General features: G+C 43.8%; 1 protein-coding gene across 1 annotated transcript; it reads left to right on the top strand.

Annotated features, from left to right (window-relative positions):
* Nucleotides 1-657: 657 nt before the first annotated feature.
* LOC115777677 (receptor-type tyrosine-protein phosphatase F-like) lies at nucleotides 658-15,492 on the top strand. The gene is made up of 7 exons (XM_030725623.1): nucleotides 658-712; nucleotides 811-956; nucleotides 1,213-1,354; nucleotides 3,229-3,417; nucleotides 5,482-5,592; nucleotides 13,981-14,250; nucleotides 14,772-15,492. The coding sequence occupies exons 1-7, from the start codon at nucleotides 658-660 to the stop codon at nucleotides 15,083-15,085; spliced, it is 1,227 nt and encodes a 408-aa protein (XP_030581483.1). The 3' UTR covers nucleotides 15,086-15,492.
* Nucleotides 15,493-16,592: the final 1,100 nt, after the last annotated feature.

Genomic DNA, 16,592 nt, shown 5'->3' with positions numbered 1-16,592 from the left:
TGTGGGCGGCCCACAGATAAGACTGCTGCTGCTGATTGACAGCTCAGCTGAAGCTGCTGTGTGCTTTCATGGTCTTCATTTGAATCTGACAGCAGATCCAAAAATCTGGGTCACATGATGCAGAAAGACTAAAAAGACAAGTTTCCTTCAGGTTTCTCTTCCATGATGTCATCTTTGCTCTTCATCTTGTATTTGGCTTCAAACTCTGTCAGAAATGGGAGCTGAGCAGACTGCAGGGGCTTCATCGTCACTTAGGAAAATGAGAGAAAAATCTACAAGGTTTAAATTTTTATTTTTAACTTAGAAAAGAAACAAAGCTGTTGCTGCCATATGCTCATTATCTTGAGATGCATCAAAATAAAGTTTCTACACTGCTGAATGATTCTGAGGCAAAGAATAAACTCTAGAGGGCGCTGTGGATTACTTTTGCTTATTAGACAAAATACAATTAAATATAGTCCAGGTACAAGATTCATAAGGGTTGTAAAACAATTCCTTAGTTATTCATATAAAATTAAACATCTTAAACATAAAATAACTTTAAACTGGAAACAATTTAACCACTCTGGAAACACGTTAAGTGGCTGTACTCTGCAGCAGAGCCACAGGGACACAGCCAAACCTGATGCTGTGTCCTGGTTTGAGCGTTGCTGCAGGATGACGGGGATTCCTGGTGTCCTGGTCAATCACACACTCTGCTGTCACATGCACAGTGATGATAACTTCATAACTTCTCCCGTCACTCTGAACCTCTGCGCCTGGCAGTAACTTATTTCTCTTGTTCTACCTCCTTCACATCATCTTCATCAGGCTTGCCACGTTTCATCAACTCTCCCAAGGATCAGACGGGCGTCTCGGGTGGAACTGCTTCATTTGTGTGCCAGGCCACCGGAGAGCCAACGCCCAGGATCAGCTGGATGAAGAAAGGCAAGAAGATCAGCTCCCAGCGATTTGAGGTGGACACTTATGCATGACTTTCACATCTCAGAGCATGTCCAATCACAACATGTGACAAATGTTTACTGAGGTGGGGCTCAGACTGCTTTAATAACCTCATATTTGTTCAGAAATATGAATTTAGTTACTCTGACATCAGTTGTGTGTAAGCTGTCAGATGGACTGGATCAAATCTTGTAATGAAGCAAACATGTTTTTATTAAAGAAAAAGAGGCCTAAAATAACTTCCCTCCTCCTTTGCTTTGCCTCTCTGAGGTGACTGAATTTGAAGATGGGTCGGGCTTCGTACTGCGGATCCAGCCACTGCGTGAATCCAGAGATGAAGCCTTTTACGAGTGCACGGCCAGTAACAGTGTTGGAGAGGTCAGCACCAGTGCCAGACTCAGAGTGCTTCAGGGTGAGATGGGTCCTCTTTGAGTCGTCTCTCCATCAGACTTTCACTGCCGTCCTGTTTTCAACTCTGTTCCTGCTGCTGGCAGTGTCACAGAGGAGCTCATCTTCATTTAAAACATGATAATGAGAACTCACACGGTTGATGATAATACACAGTGAGCTCTGTATTTATTTCTATTACTCTTAATACTTAATACTAAACCCTATAGTACTAAACTATAAGGTTCAAGAATAAATACAATGCCTGCACTCGCTGATCAGGTACAAAAATAAAAAGGCAGCAAAATCCAAAACTGTATCAAATACAGCAACACACACACACACACACACACACACACACACACACACACACACACACACACACACAGTTGAATATTTTATTGCCATGACGATATTATCGACTGACAAACACTCTGTGTGATGCAATAGAATAAATAAACGCCTGAAAAAAATTAATAAATAAAACTCGAGACCATAAAACAGAATAAATACTAAAACAGTAAAACTAAAACTCCTGTAAAGGGAATAGCAGCATCAAAGTGAAATCATATATAAGTATTGCTTATAGAACAGTTCAAGTTGTTTTGCTTAAAATATCTGTGAGGTGTTGAGGAGTCGGGCAGCCTGAGTCAGAGTTACTTAGCACCGTTTCAGGATCTGGTCACTTTTGTGTTGATGCTGCTCAGGATTTTCTGTGAGGGGAGAAAGTTCAAAAGGCCGTTAGCTGGGTGGGAGGGGCCTTTAAGCTCAGCAGGCACTTCCTGTCCAACCTGTCCTCATAAACTTCAGTAACTGGGACTTCACACTCCTTAATTTTGGATGCAGCGTGGACCATCATGTTCAGCTGCCTCTCCTCCTCTGCAGACACAGACGCTTACAGCAGAAGTCTCCACAGCTCCTCAATAAAACTGCACCAAGCTCCTGTTGGCCACACCACACTGATGCACTTTCTTTAAAGCCTCCAATGGCAGCAAACAGGTCCTCTGCCTCCCACCTGTTTTCAAAGGCCACTTTTCATTTGGCTGTATTTGGGGGTCAGGCAGGTTAAATGTTATTGTAAAAAGTGCTGAATGATGTTTTTATCTGCTGATCACTGATCAATGATCATTGGCAATACAGGAAAACTGGTTAGTGTGCAGATCTTGACCTGCGCGGCAGCTGTTGCACTGCAGTATAAGTGGTGGGAGTGCTATTTGCCGGCGGGCCATTAATCGCATCCAAATGAAATTATCTTGAGGGCTGAACGTAATTATTTTGCAGGCCTGTGGGCCTTGAGTCTGACAGATGTGCTCCAGATGTTGCAGAATAGAGTGCCGGCCTATTTGCCCTGCATGCAGACTGATATGTTCTAGGCTGATAGTGGAGAGGTGTCTACATACCAAGCATTCAAATATTTTCATGATAGCTGGTGTTAATGCTACAGGTTGTTCGGGCAGCTCGGGTTAGATTTCTAACAATCACAGTTGATTTAAAACATGTTGGAACTTTCTGCTCAGCCAGGAAGCAGGTCACAGAGCAGACAAAAAAGAGGCAGCATGTCAGTAAATGTAACGCGAGCAGTTTAAGAACAAGCTGAAAATCAGACCAATCATGTTTCTACTACAGGAGGATTTTTATGAGACATCTGATTAGATTCCTTTTTATTAATAAAGTTTAACCAGCAGTCTTATTCCCAACCTAATCCAAATCAGTAGCAGATCTATAGCATTATTTCTATAGTATTACTCAGTAGTATCTTCTGCTCTTGCAGTAGTCTGATTACTCTGTGGGCTGTAGCCCCTCTAATGTATTTGCTCTCTTATTGAGTGATTGGTCTGTCCATCTGTGCAGCTCTCAGGGTCTGTGGCTGTAGTAAATCTGCCTTTTGCAATTTTTCAGAGAACAACATCCCTCTTGGTTTTCCTTCCATTGATGTGGGCCCCCAGCTTAAAGTGGTTGAAAAGAACAGAACAGCCACAATGCTGTGTACTGCCAGTGGAGACCCGCAGCCAGAGATCTCGTGGTTCAAGGACATGCTTCCTGTGAATATCAGCAGCAGCAACGGGCGCATCAAACAGCTTCGCTCAGGTCCACTTTAATTTGATCTGATTTAATATGTTGAAGGTTTTATGGCATATTGATAATGTTTCATACAACCAACAAAAGTCATTTTGCACACGAGGATATTCTGATTCTTTGTTTTTGTGTGATTTCATTTGTGCATGTTTATCATAAATGGTGAATGGATTCGTTTTATAACACTTTTCTTCTCTGGTCGAGCACTCAAAGCACTTTATCCATGTTTGCATTTTTTTTTTTTTTTTTACATCTAAGCTCTTTCTAACCTTCACACTCCAATGAACACATCAGGTTCAGTATCTTGCCCAAAGAAATTTTGGCATGCAGGCAGCCAGGAATTGAACCACCAACCTTCCAATTAGTAGATGACCTGCTCTTCCTTCTGAGCTACAGCTCCTCATAAACGGGAGGCTGTGGGTCCCTTTTAGGGGGAGCCACAGCCTCCTCAACTGCACCAAAAAATAAAACAATTAAATGTGGATTATTAAACATTAGGTCTCTCTCTTCCAAGTCCCTATTAGTAAATGATTTAATAATTGATCAACGTATTGATTTATTCTGCCTTACAGAAACCTGGTTACAGCAGGATGAATATGTTAGTTTAAATGAATCAACACCCCCGAGTCACAGTAACTGTCAGAATGCTCGAAGCACAGGTCGAGGAGGAGGATTAGCTGCAATCTTCAATTCCAGCTTATTAATTAATCACAGACCCAGACAAAGTTTTCATTCTTTTGAAAGCCTGACTCTTAGTCTTGTCCATCCTAATTGGGAAAATCAAAAACCTGTTTTATTTGTTATTATCTATCGTCCACCTGGTCCTTACTCAGTTTCTGTCTGATTTCTCAGACTTTTTAATTTGATTTAGTGCTCAGTTCAGATAAAATAATTATAGTGGGTGATTTTAACATCCATGTAGATGCTGAGAATGACAGCCTCAACACTGCATTTAATCTATTGTTAGATTCAATTGGCTTCTCTCAAAATATAAAGGAGCCCACCCACCACTTTAATCATACTCTGGATCTTGTCCTAACATATGGCATAGAAACTGAAGACTTAACAGTATTCCCTGAAAGCCCCCTCCTGTCTGATCATTTCTTAGTAACATTTACATTTACTTTAATGGATTACACAGCAGTGGGGAATAAGTTTAATTACAGTAGAAGTCTTTCTGAAAGTGCTGTAACTAAGTTTAAGGATCTAATTCCTTCATTATTATGCTCTTCAGTGCCAACACAGTGCAGAGCAGCTACCTAAACTCTGCTCCCAGTGAGGTCGATTATCTCGTCAATAGTTTTACATCCTCACTGCGTATAACTTTGGATACTGTGGCTCCTCTGAAAAGGAAAGCTTCAAATCAGAAGTGCCTGACTCCGTGGTATAATTCACAAACGCACAGCTTAAAGCAGATAACCCGAAAGCTGGAGAGGGAATGGTGTCTCACTAAATTAGAAGATGCTCATTTAGCCTGGAAAAAGAGTTTGTTGCTCTATAAAAAAGCCCTCCGTAAAGCTAGGACATCTTACTATTCATCATTAATTGAAGAAAATAAGAACAACCCCAGGTTTGTTTTCAGCACTGTAGCCAGGCTGACAAAGAGTCAGAGCTCTGTAGAGCCGAGTATTCCTTTCACGTTAACTAGTAGTGACTTCATGGATTTCTTTACAAATAAAATTTTAGACATTAGAGAAAAAATTATTCATAACCATCTCAAAGACCAGCAATCCTGTGGTAATTGAGATGAATTAAATTAATTACTTTTCATTCAAATGCAGCTCCATTGCATTTAGGATTTTTTTCATTTTAATGTGTTTATTCTGCAGCATAACTCGGCCTTTATCACACAGTCTCTTTGAATTATTATTTATTTTAATGTGACTATGATGGGTTTGATTTGTGACTGACCCAGAGTCATTTTTCCTCTTTAAAGCAAAAGGTTTTTATAAACCTGCCAGACCTGCTAAATGCTTTTTATTGCTTTAAGTATTTTCTTTGTGAAGCTGTTTCTGAGCATGAACAGGGAGGTCACTGAACTATCACAGCCACTAAATGGACTGATCCTCCACACAGGAGCTCTGCAGATGGAGAACAGTGAGGATTTGGATCAGGGGAAATATGAATGTGTCGCTGTGAACAGCGTTGGGACCCGATACTCTGCTCCTGCCAATCTCTACGTACGCGGTAAAGTCAAACGTCTCAGTCATTTGTGGAGCGTGTTGGAGAATTCACCTTTATACTGATATCTACTGTCACTATTTTTATATCACGTAATAAAAGTATATTAGTCACACACACACTCAATTAATGAACGCTTGTAGGCTTTAATATTACTGGGGTGAAGGAAAGGTCTGTTATAGCTGATGCTCACATGTACTCAAGGCCTTGGTGGGAGGCAGGAACATCTCTCCTTCACATGACTCTTGTAACCCCATGGTTGTATTTCTGTAAAGTCTTATGACAGGTACGCTCCAAAAATGGAGTTCCTTAGGCCTCCCCTGAGTTTTTGTAACATGAATTAGGGGGGAGATAAAATCTGGCTAAGTGGGCACTAGAAGCGTTATCTTACCAGAGGTTTTAAGAGAAAGAAGATCCTTCATTATGACACCTGCACTGTCGTAAACCACTGAGATACCCTGATTTCTTTAGCCCGCGTGGGACAAGAGTTGGCAGAGCCTCAACAGGTGATTGGTTGGGGTTCAGGTTTCCTGGGCTGAGACTTTGTGTAAATTAGGAGGGGTCAAAGGCAAGTGGGCAGTTATCATGTTTAATATATAAATGTTTGCCACTCTTTGTCTCACACTTACTTTTGTTTGCTTTTATCTTTCCGGTCCTCTCTTTTTCCTTTTTCCTGTTTCTGCATCTTTCTCTGTTTCTCTCTTTTCTTCTTCTCTCTCTGTCGCTCTGTGTGTATCTCAGTCTTAACTATGTTACTGTCGGGCTCCTGGGTGGCTTAGTGGTGAAGCCGGCGACCTCATACACATGCCGTGTTGCGGTGCGGGCGGCGCGGGTTTGCGTCCCGGCCTGTTTGCCCGCGTGTCTTCCCCTGTATCTTTCCCCCATTTCCTGTCTCTCTCCACTGTCGACAAAAGCCGCTGTGGGCAAAAAAAAAGACAAACTGTGCTGACAGTGTTGTTGCAGATGTATCCTTAGCACCCCCAGTAGGTGGTTTAGTGAATAGTTTGGCACCACAGGAAGTTAATGGAGGTTTACACACGGCCTCGATGACTGGCACTAATCCTCATGCATCAGCCTTCCATCCTTCGTCTTTGTGGCATTGTCTGTATGTATATTGTTTATTTGATACTTACCTCTAGTTCTGTGCTCATATTTCGTAACATTAGTGGAGTTTGGTTTGTAACTTTGATAAACTGGTGAACCACATACTCAGAGTTTAGTTATGCTTACTTTTGCAATCAGTGTGTTACATAATGTCGATTTAGTTTATTTTATGTTGTGGATACAGTCTATATAGAAAATGTAATTTAAAGATTATACTTTACAATTGTAATTGTGTTACATTTTTGTTTCAGTTTCACACTTTCTACGTTATTAAACCTGTGGACAGAGAGCAAATGTCTCCAGAGTCTTAATGGAAGAAAGGTGTTGAACCTGGCTGCCAGTCCTTCTTCTGAACCATGTAAAGAAGGAAAGACAGTACAGTGAAAAGACACCAACTAACAGACAAGGTAATACGGTGCATGTGACTACGGCAATCGTCATCACGCTACGTAGCCTTCGCTTATCTACGATATGGATTCAAAGTCATCCTCAATGACAACACGGTCCTATGTGTCCACGTCAGCCACACGTTCAAGTGGACGAGCAAGTGCTGCAGCTGCAAAGGCCAGGGCTGATGCTGAAGCAGCAAAAGCACGTTTGTTGTTCGCAGAGAGGGAGATGAAGTTAAAAATGGAAAAGGCTCACCTAGAAGCTTCAATAGAGATGCTGACTATAGAAAAAGAAACTGCTGCAGCCGTAGCAAAGGCAGAGGCTTTAGAAGCTGTGGTTGAAGCTAGTGAAGGAAGACACAGCTGTCAACTTCCCCTCAATTCAACATTACTTGACCCAGCTGAACGCACAAAAGAGTATGTGGAGAAACAGGCAAAAGTATCAGAAGATATACAGATAGCACCACAGGAGGATTCACACTTGCAGGACGAGACACGACAGCCACCTCCTGAGCTACCTTTGCATAGTTCGGTGTACACGCCACGTCTCAATACAGTGAGAGATAGCGCCCCTAATGTTGCTAATACTAACATCTACGATACCCACGCATATCCTGTGTGTAAGCAGAAAAGTTTTAATCCATTAGTCACACCAGATGCGGATTACACCTCAGCTCAACAGAGAGAGCACCAGCACAGAGCAATTAAAGAAAATGATTATAAGGACCTGTTGATGCCTTCAGGCGGCTTATCCGCACATCAGCCACCCTGTAATACTACCAATACCATGGACATTCTTCCCTCTCTCCCATGTGGTAACTCTCAGTGGCCCAGTTGCTCCGCTGATCCACACATGACAGACTTTGTTCGATATCTAGCACGACGTGAGCTAGTTACAACCGGTCTATTACAGTTTAATGACAGACCTGAAAACTATAGGGCCTGGCGTCGCTCATTCCAGAATGCAATAAGAGACCTAAACCTAACAAATGATGAAGAAATGGATCTTCTCGTCAAATGGCTGGGAAGGGAATCAACCGAGCATGCAAAACGCATTAGGTCCATCCACATAAACCAACCAGCTAAGGGGTTGAACATGATCTGGAGTAGATTGGATGCTTGTTATGGTTCGTCGGAAGCTATTGAGAAGGCTTTGTTCCAAAAACTTGATAGTTTTCCAAAAATTGGCAATAAAGACCACTCCAAACTGCAGGATCTTAGCGACTTACTGATGGAACTAGATGCTGCTAAGACAGAGGGAGATCTGCCTGGGCTTGCTTATCTTTACACTCCCAGAGGTGTGAATGCAATAGTGCAGAAGCTATCGTACAGTATACAAGAGAAGTGGCTCTCTCATGGATCCACTTACAAATGATCACATCATGTCGCATTTCCCCCATTCGCAGTTTTTGTCGCCTTCATCTACCAACAGGCACAGATGAGAAATGATCCAAGTTTCAACTTTGTTTGTCAAACTGACGTGGTCAAAGCTGAAAAGCCTCCTTGGAAAGTCAACAAACAAAGGGAGGTCTTGGTCCACAGAACAGAAGTGTCTGCTGCAGCACAATCAGGCCAAGACAGACACAGGAATAATGTGGAGGATCCAGATAAGAGATGCCCTATACATAGGAAACCCCACACATTACAGAAGTGCCGTGCATTTCGAGAGAAATCCTTGGAGGAAAGAAAGAACTACCTCAGGGAGAATGGCATTTGTTTTAAGTGTTGCAACTCCTCAGCACATACTGCACGAGAGTGCCAAAGCACTGTGAAGTGTACAGAGTGCAACAGTGATAGACACTCATCAGCTCTACATCCAGGTCAAGCACCGTGGGTTAAGGACTCAAACCCGACTCTGAAAGAGCATGGCGGGGAGCCAGAACCCACACAAACTGTAGAAGTCAGCACCCAATGCACTCAGATTTGTGGAGGAGACCGCATTGCCAAGAACTGCTAGAAAGATCTGTCTGGCCAAAGTCTACCCTAAGGGAGAACGCAATAAAGCCATGAAAGCCTATGTGATTATGGATGAGCAGAGCAACAGATCTTTGGCTCACTCTGACTTCTTTGAAATGTTTAAAATTCAAGGCCCTACTACGTCTTACTCTCTGAAAACCTGCTCTGGTATGACTGAGAACATGGGCAGAATGGCTGCAGGTTTTTGTGTGGAATGACTGGACGGTAAGACAGTGCAGTTACTACCAAGCCTATTGGAGTGTAATGACATACCAGACAACAGAGCAGAGATTCCAACGCCAAGTGCTGCACTTCACCACAATCATCTGAAACCAGTTGCCCACCTTATTCCCGAGCTTGAACCTGATGTGCCCATTATGCTCCTACTTGGCCGTGATGTCATTAGACTTCATAAGGTTCGCAAATGCATTAATGGGCCCCCTGAAGCTCCCTATGCTCAGGAGCTAGATTTGGGATGGGTGATTGTGGGCAACGTCTGTCTGGGACGTGTTCATAAGCCGCACAGTGTGATGACTTACTTTACCAATGCCCTTGAACAGGACCGCCCAACCATTTTTGAACCATGTCCAAGTGTTCTACTTGTAAGGGAGAAATACAGTTCCAAGCAGCCAAATCACGCCCATGATGTGGAGGTTACTGAGCCAGGCTGCACAGTGTTCCAACTGACCAAAGAGGATAATAGACAAGCTCCATCCTTTGAAGATCTTGCCTTCATGTCAATAATGAAACGAGAACTCAAGAAGGATACCAGTAATAGTTGGGTAGCCCCTCTGCCCTTTAGGCAGCCAAGACGCCGCCTCCCTGATAACAGACAGCAAGCTCTTAACCGGTTCAGCTCCCTCAAACGCAACCTAGAGAGGAAACCGGTGATGAGTCAGCACTTCTTCTCATTCATGGAGAAAATATTAGAGAATGGTCATGCTGAAGTTGCTCCTCCCCTCATCCCAGACCAGGAAAGATGGTATCTACCCATTTTTGGGGTGTATCATCCAAAGAAACCTGGCAACATCCGTGTCGTGTTTGACTCAAGTGCGCAACATGAGGGAGTGTCTTTAAATGACGTTCTCTTGAAAGGACCTGATCTCAACAACCTACTCTTTGGAGTTCTGATGCGCTTTCGCAAAGAAGCCATTGCTATAACTGCAGATATTAAGCAGATGTTTCACTCATTCCTTGTGAGAGAAGAGGACCGTGACTTTTTGCGGTTCTTTTGGTTCCGAGACAACAGTCCTACACAGGAAGTCATGGAGTACCGCATGACTGTACATGTGTTTGGAAACAGCCCCAGTCCAGCAGTTGCCATTTACTGCCTCAAGCAGTCTGCGATGGATGGAGAACCACATCATGACCTTGAGGTGAAACAGTTTGTCGACCGTGACTTTTATGTTGATGATGGGCTTAAATCCTTTGCGACTGTAAAAGACGCTGTCAGTCTGCTGAAGAAAACACAGGATGTTTTGGCAAATTCCAACCTGAGGCTCCACAAAATTGCCTCTAACAGCAAAGAGGTTATGGTGGCTTTTCCACCTCAAGATCGTGCTAATGATTTGAAGGATTTGGATCTGAGCACAGATGTTCCACCTGTACAGCGCAGCTTGGGACTAAATTGGAATCTGGAGTCAGACATATTCATTTTCAAAGTTGAAGAGGAAGAAAAGCCCTTTACACGCCGAGGTGTCTTGTCAGTGGTAAACAGCGTGTATGACCCCTTAGGATTCGTGGCTCCCGTCACCATCCAAGGGAAGCACATTCTAAGAGAGCTCACACAACAAAGATGTGACTGGGACTCTCAACTGCCTGAAGAGATGGAGGGACAGTGGAGGTCTTGGCGGGATTCCTTGAAAGACTTGAGAGGCTTTAAGATTCCAAGGTCCTATACCAAGGTTTCTCTATCAACAGTAAAGACAAGAGAACTGTGTGTTTTTTCTGATGCATCAACAAAAGCTATCGCTGCTGTGGCCTACCTCAGGGTGGTGGAAGAGTCAGGAAACATCCATACAGGCTTTGTCATGGGTAAGGCAAAGCTAGCACCTAGACCTGAGCACACAGTACCCAGACTTGAGCTCTGTGCAGCTGTGCTGGCTGTAGAGTTGGCAGATCTTATAGCATCAGAGCTCGACATGCAGATAGATGCTGTCACCTTCTACACTGACAGTAGGGTGGTGCTCGGATACATAAATAACGAGACAAGGCGCTTTTATGTATATGTGAGCAATCGTATTGTGCGCATACGAAGATCATCCCATCCTAAGCAGTGGAAGTATGTGTCTACAGAGGAGAATCCAGCAGACCATGCAACAAGGTCTGTACCTGCTGCCTTTCTTTCAGACACCTCTTGGCTCAGTGGGCCTCTGTTTCTGACTCAACCTACAGAATCGCAAGAACCAGATTCCTTTGAGCTTATTGAGCCAAATATAGATGTGGAGATCCGCCCCCAAATCTCTACTCTCCAAACTCGGGTCTCTCTTAGGCTGCTTGGGTCCTACCGCTTCACCAAGTTCTCTTCGTGGCGAGCCTTAAGACGTGCCATCGCTCACCTTCTTCATATTGTGCACAGTTTTCGCACACATCAGGACCCAGGAAGTATGCAGTGTAGAGGATGGCACCTGTGTCAGAAAGCATGGACACCTGACCAGCTCAGTCTGGCAGAAAACATCATTATTCAAACTGTGCAGGAAGAGACATATGCTGAAGAAGTAGCATGTCTTAAAAAGAATAAGATGATCCCTCATGGGAGTCCTCTTAAGACCCTCGACCCATTCATCGATGCACACAATGTTCTCAGAGTTGGTGGTCGGATGAGAAATGGAAAGATTCCTCTAGAAGAAAAGAACCCCAAGATCATTCCCGGCAAGCATCATATTGCAATACTGTTGGTCAGATATTGCCATGAGCAAATCCTGCACCAGGGACGTCATTTCACGGAGGGTGCCATCCGTGCAGCAGGCTACTGGATTGTAGGTATGAAAAGACTGGTTAGCACCCTTCTGCACCGCTGTGTCACTTGTCGAAAGCTCCGTGGCCTCCCTGAACAACAAAAGATGGCCGACCTGCCAGCAGATCGACTCTCTATGGAACCTCCATTTACCTATGTTGGACTGGATGTGTTTGGCCCATGGAGTGTTGTCGCACGGCGCACAAGAGGTGGTCTTGCACATAGCAAGAGATGGGCTGTGATTTTTACCTGTATGGCTGTTCGAGCAGTCCATATAGAGGTTATAGAGTCTATGGACACTTCTTGCTTTATCAATGCCCTCAGGAGATTTCAAGCCATTCGAGGTCCCGTGAAACAAATACGTTCCGACAGGGGCACAAACTTTGTGGGGGCATCAACTGAACTAAAGATCCCTTCCAATACTGACTCTAAGGCAGTTGAGAAGTACTTAGCAGAAAAGGGCTGTTCGTGGGTCTTCAACCCTCCGCATGCATCTCACATGGGTGGTTCATGGGAGAGGATGATAGGAATAGCCAAAAGGATCCTCGATTCAATGTTTCTACAACTCAGGACATCAAGCTTGACACATGAAGTGCTTACTACACTGATGGCAGAAGTGGCAGCGATCATCAACGCTAGGCCTCTCATACCAGTATCTGCTGATCCAAGCGACCTCATTTTGCTCACCCCAGCAACCCTTCTGACTCAGAAGGCAGGTATTCCATCGGCCCTACCTGAAGACTCTTACATCAGAGACATCAGCAAGCACCAATGGCGTCAAGTCCAGCATTTGGCCCAGACTTTCTGGAGTAAATGGAGACGACAATATCTTTCGACATTGCAGCCAAGAAGGAAGTGGCAGAACAATCAACCCAACCTGGAGCCTGGAAGCATTGTGCTCCTTCGAGATCAGCAGCTTAAAAGAAATGAATGGCCTTTGGGAATTATCACCCAAGTTTTCCCCAGCCAGGACAACAAGGTCCGCAAAGTAGAGATCAAGGTGTCTAGACAGGATGGACCTAAAGTGTTTCTAAGACCTGTGTCAGAGCTCATTCTTCTGTTACATTCAAAGTAGGATTAAGCTGTTATATAATTATTTGTTTTATGTTGATAGTGGCGTTCATTTACGCCAGACGGGGAGTGTGCTGACAGTGTTGTTGCAGATGTATCCTTAGCACCCCCAGTAGGTGGTTTTGTGAATAGTTTGGCACCACAGGAAGTTAATGGGGGTTTACACACGGCCTCGATGACTGGCACTAATCCTCATGCATCAGCCTTCCATCCTTCGTCTTTGTGGCATTGTCTGTATGTATATTGTTTATTTGATACTTACCTCTAGTTCTGTGCTCATATTTCGTAACATTAGTGGAGTTTGGTTTGTAACTTTGATAAACTGGTGAACCACATACTCAGAGTTTAGTTATGCTTACTTTTGCAATCAGTGTGTTACATAATGTCGATTTAGTTTATTTTATGTTGTGGATACAGTCTATATAGAAAATGTAATTTAAAGATTATACTTTACAATTGTAATTGTGTTACATTTTTGTTTCAGTTTCACACTTTCTACGTTAAACCTGTGGACAGAGAGCAAATGTCTCCAGAGTCTTAATGGAAGAAAGGTGTTGAACCTGGCTGCCAGTCCTTCTTCTGAACCATGTAAAGAAGGAAAGACAGTACACAAACTATGTTACTGTCTTTGTGTTGTGTGTAACTAATATGTTTAATAAACAGCCTGCACCAGAACCTGCTCATAACAGTGATTTTTTGGAAACTCTGGATTTAATTGGGTTTGACTCTTTGAACAAAAGGAACATGGAGACCTTAAGAAATATCACCAACAAGTTAATCATTAATATCATTCTGTTATCTCATGAAATCATGCAGCCTTTAAACTCTCCCCTTAAATGCCCCGTACACCCCCGGTATGGTATGATTTGAGCCCTTCTGTTGACTCCTGTTACGTCCTTATTCTTTTCATTTCCTTAGTCCGAAGAGTCCCGCCCAGATTCTCCACTTTACCCTCCAACCAGGAAGTGATAGCAGGCGGCAGTGTCACCCTAACATGTGTGGCAGTGGGCTCACCGATGCCTTATATCAAGTGGACCAGGGGCCTGGTGGACCTGACTCCAGAAGAAGATATGCAATTGGGGCACAATCAGCTGGAGCTCACCAACATTCGAGTATCAGCTAACTACACGTGTGTGGCCGTGTCTTCTGTGGGCATGATTGAAGCTACGGCTCAGGTGACTGTCAAAGGTGAGAGCTGTTTTCACAGCAGTGCTTCTGTTTCTCTGTGAGGCTCCACAGCAGTGTGGATTCTTCTGTTTTAAGCAGAATCAGCCACATTTAAATGTCTCTGAGTGTTTTTGTCCTCAGTGCATCAGAGCATATGTTACTGATGCTGAGGAGGAAAAGATGAACATGTTCTGGTTTCAGTCTGTTTTTAGGACCTTCATGAAGGCTTGTATGTTCTTCTTTCAGCATGTTGGTTTGTTTTTGGTCTGTGTGTGTGTGACTGTAACCACCTCTGTGTTTGCATCATTGTGACTGTGTCATCTATCAGTTTATTGATTTCACTTACAAGCCTACTGATGGTTACACTAAATGTCAGTGATGATGAATCACAACAGTCTGGACCAGCTTCTTTGAATGAAGCCATGATGCAGACCCTCTGTTTGTCTGCAGTCAACACAGCAGAGCAGTTTTCTTGGATGGTCAATGATGGCCACAGATCATTCCTAATAATCAGAGCTAACACTTTGCTTCTGCCTCCCCAGCCTTACCAAAGCCCCCCACCTCACTCATGGTGACTGAGACCACAGCCACCAGTGTCACTCTCACGTGGGACTCTGGAGACCCAGAACCTGTCTCCTCCTACACGATCCAATACAGAGCCAAATCCTCTGACAGGGACTTCCAGGATGTGGAAGGTGTGACTACCAATCAGTACAGGATTGATGGACTTACTCCACACTCTGAGTATGAGTTTCACATCATGGCTGTCAACAACATCGGCCGCGGGCCTCCCAGCGACCCCGTGGAGACACGCACTGCTGAAGAGGAGCCCTCCTCACCACCTGTGCATGTCTAAGCTATCATAAAGTCAGACGTAGCTGCTGCAGCCAGATCAGTGGTGTGTCTGTAACAGGAAAAACATTGTATGTAGTATTAAAAGATCTGCATGCATGTGTCTGTGCTTTAAGCATTCATGTCAGTAAGACTGGAAAAGGCCTGATGTATTAATAAAGTTTGGCTTATTTGAAACCAGGAAGGAAAGTCATCAAAAATCCCAGGTTATCAATAATAAGCGAACCGCCTTTGTTATGGAGCGGACTCAGGATTAAGCCCAAATCCTGCTTCGTAGAGCAGACCTCTGTTATATCTGACTCTGTTTCTTAGGTTCAGTACAAAGAGTATGCTGTTTGGGTCATCAGGTTTAAGGAGAGCTAAAAATGAAACAACAAAAATAATGATGATAAAGGAAAAAAGCCTCTGAGTGAAGATGAAACATCCTGTAACAACAAGAACTTTGTGGAAGAGCAACAGAAGGCAGATCATCAGGAAGAACTCATAAAAGTTCCTTGAACTGAAAAAGAAAAGTAGAATAAAAAAATAAGTGAAGAAACAGATTGAAGCATTGAGGTCAATATTGAGCTTCTTCCAAAAACCAAACAGAAAATCAGAGTTTGGTGAGAAAATGCTGAACAAATAAAACCATCAATGACTGCAAAGGACCAGAAAACAAAGTTATTCCAGTTCATCCTGAGAGGAAGATGAACTCCTGACGCAGTTTAAATAATTCATCCACAGTTGGAGATTTGACTCAAATATTTTTCTCTTGAGAATATTTAAAAACATAAATGAGAAAAGATCCTGATTGACACTGAAACTGAACTAAAATTCAACAGATTTTAAACATAAAAATCAATTTAAAAGTCTAAGACAAAAATTACAATTAAAGGAAGTGATGGGGGAGCAGCTCCCTGCTGTGTGTGGCCTCAGCCATGTTTCCTCCTCTGGTCCAGTTCTCCTGGAAAAGACAGAAGAAGAACGGCGGGCTGGAGGAGCTGCCCCCTGCTGAGGGAGAGCAGCTGGAGCTCAAAGAGCCGGGACACAGCACCTCCATCTTACTGATCCCTCAGAACAGCACATGGAAATACAGCTGCTCCGTCAAGCACGAGGGGGGCACAGTGGAGGCCCAAACACAAGAAGGTAATGAAGGCTCGCTGACTGTGTTCAGCTTCAGGGATTCAGCTTCATGTGGAGATGCTGTCAAAGAGAGCAGAGGAGCAGAGGACTGACATTTGTCACTGCAGCTCCAAACATTTGACTCCTTTTGTGTTTCAGAGCTTCCAGCTCCAGCAGCCTCCTGTCCTCCAGAGAGAGAGCCAGCAGACCTGCCAGCTCTGCAGCCAGCTGACTGTAAGATCACCTGCTGCCTCTCTGCATGGACAGCTCCAATGTCCAATGAGGGAGCTGGAACAACTTTAGGGACTCAGTCTCAAAGTTGTTCCACTCATTCATATCTTCATCAAACAAGCTCTGAGAAAGCCACTGTACACTAGCTGCTCAGCACCAAACAGCACACAGACCATAAT

This window comes from Archocentrus centrarchus, unplaced genomic scaffold, assembly GCF_007364275.1.
Source record: "Archocentrus centrarchus isolate MPI-CPG fArcCen1 unplaced genomic scaffold, fArcCen1 scaffold_64_ctg1, whole genome shotgun sequence".
NCBI classification, from domain to species: domain Eukaryota; kingdom Metazoa; phylum Chordata; class Actinopteri; order Cichliformes; family Cichlidae; genus Archocentrus; species Archocentrus centrarchus.
The sequence above is the reverse complement of the archived record's forward strand: the minus strand, read 5'-3'. Positions and strand labels throughout refer to the sequence as shown.

What these genes read in the sequence shown, in the direction of transcription:
- LOC115777677 (XM_030725623.1), top strand. Translation starts at nt 658, where the DNA reads ATGACGGGGATTCCTGGTGTCCTGGTCAATCACACACTCTGCTGTCAC. An exon ending in TCAGCTCCCAGCGATTTGAG is followed by an intron (nt 957 to 1,212) that starts GTGGACACTTAT and finishes TGCCTCTCTGAG; the next exon opens with GTGACTGAATTTGAAGATGG. An exon ending in CAGACTCAGAGTGCTTCAGG is followed by an intron (nt 1,355 to 3,228) that starts GTGAGATGGGTC and finishes GCAATTTTTCAG; the next exon opens with AGAACAACATCCCTCTTGGT.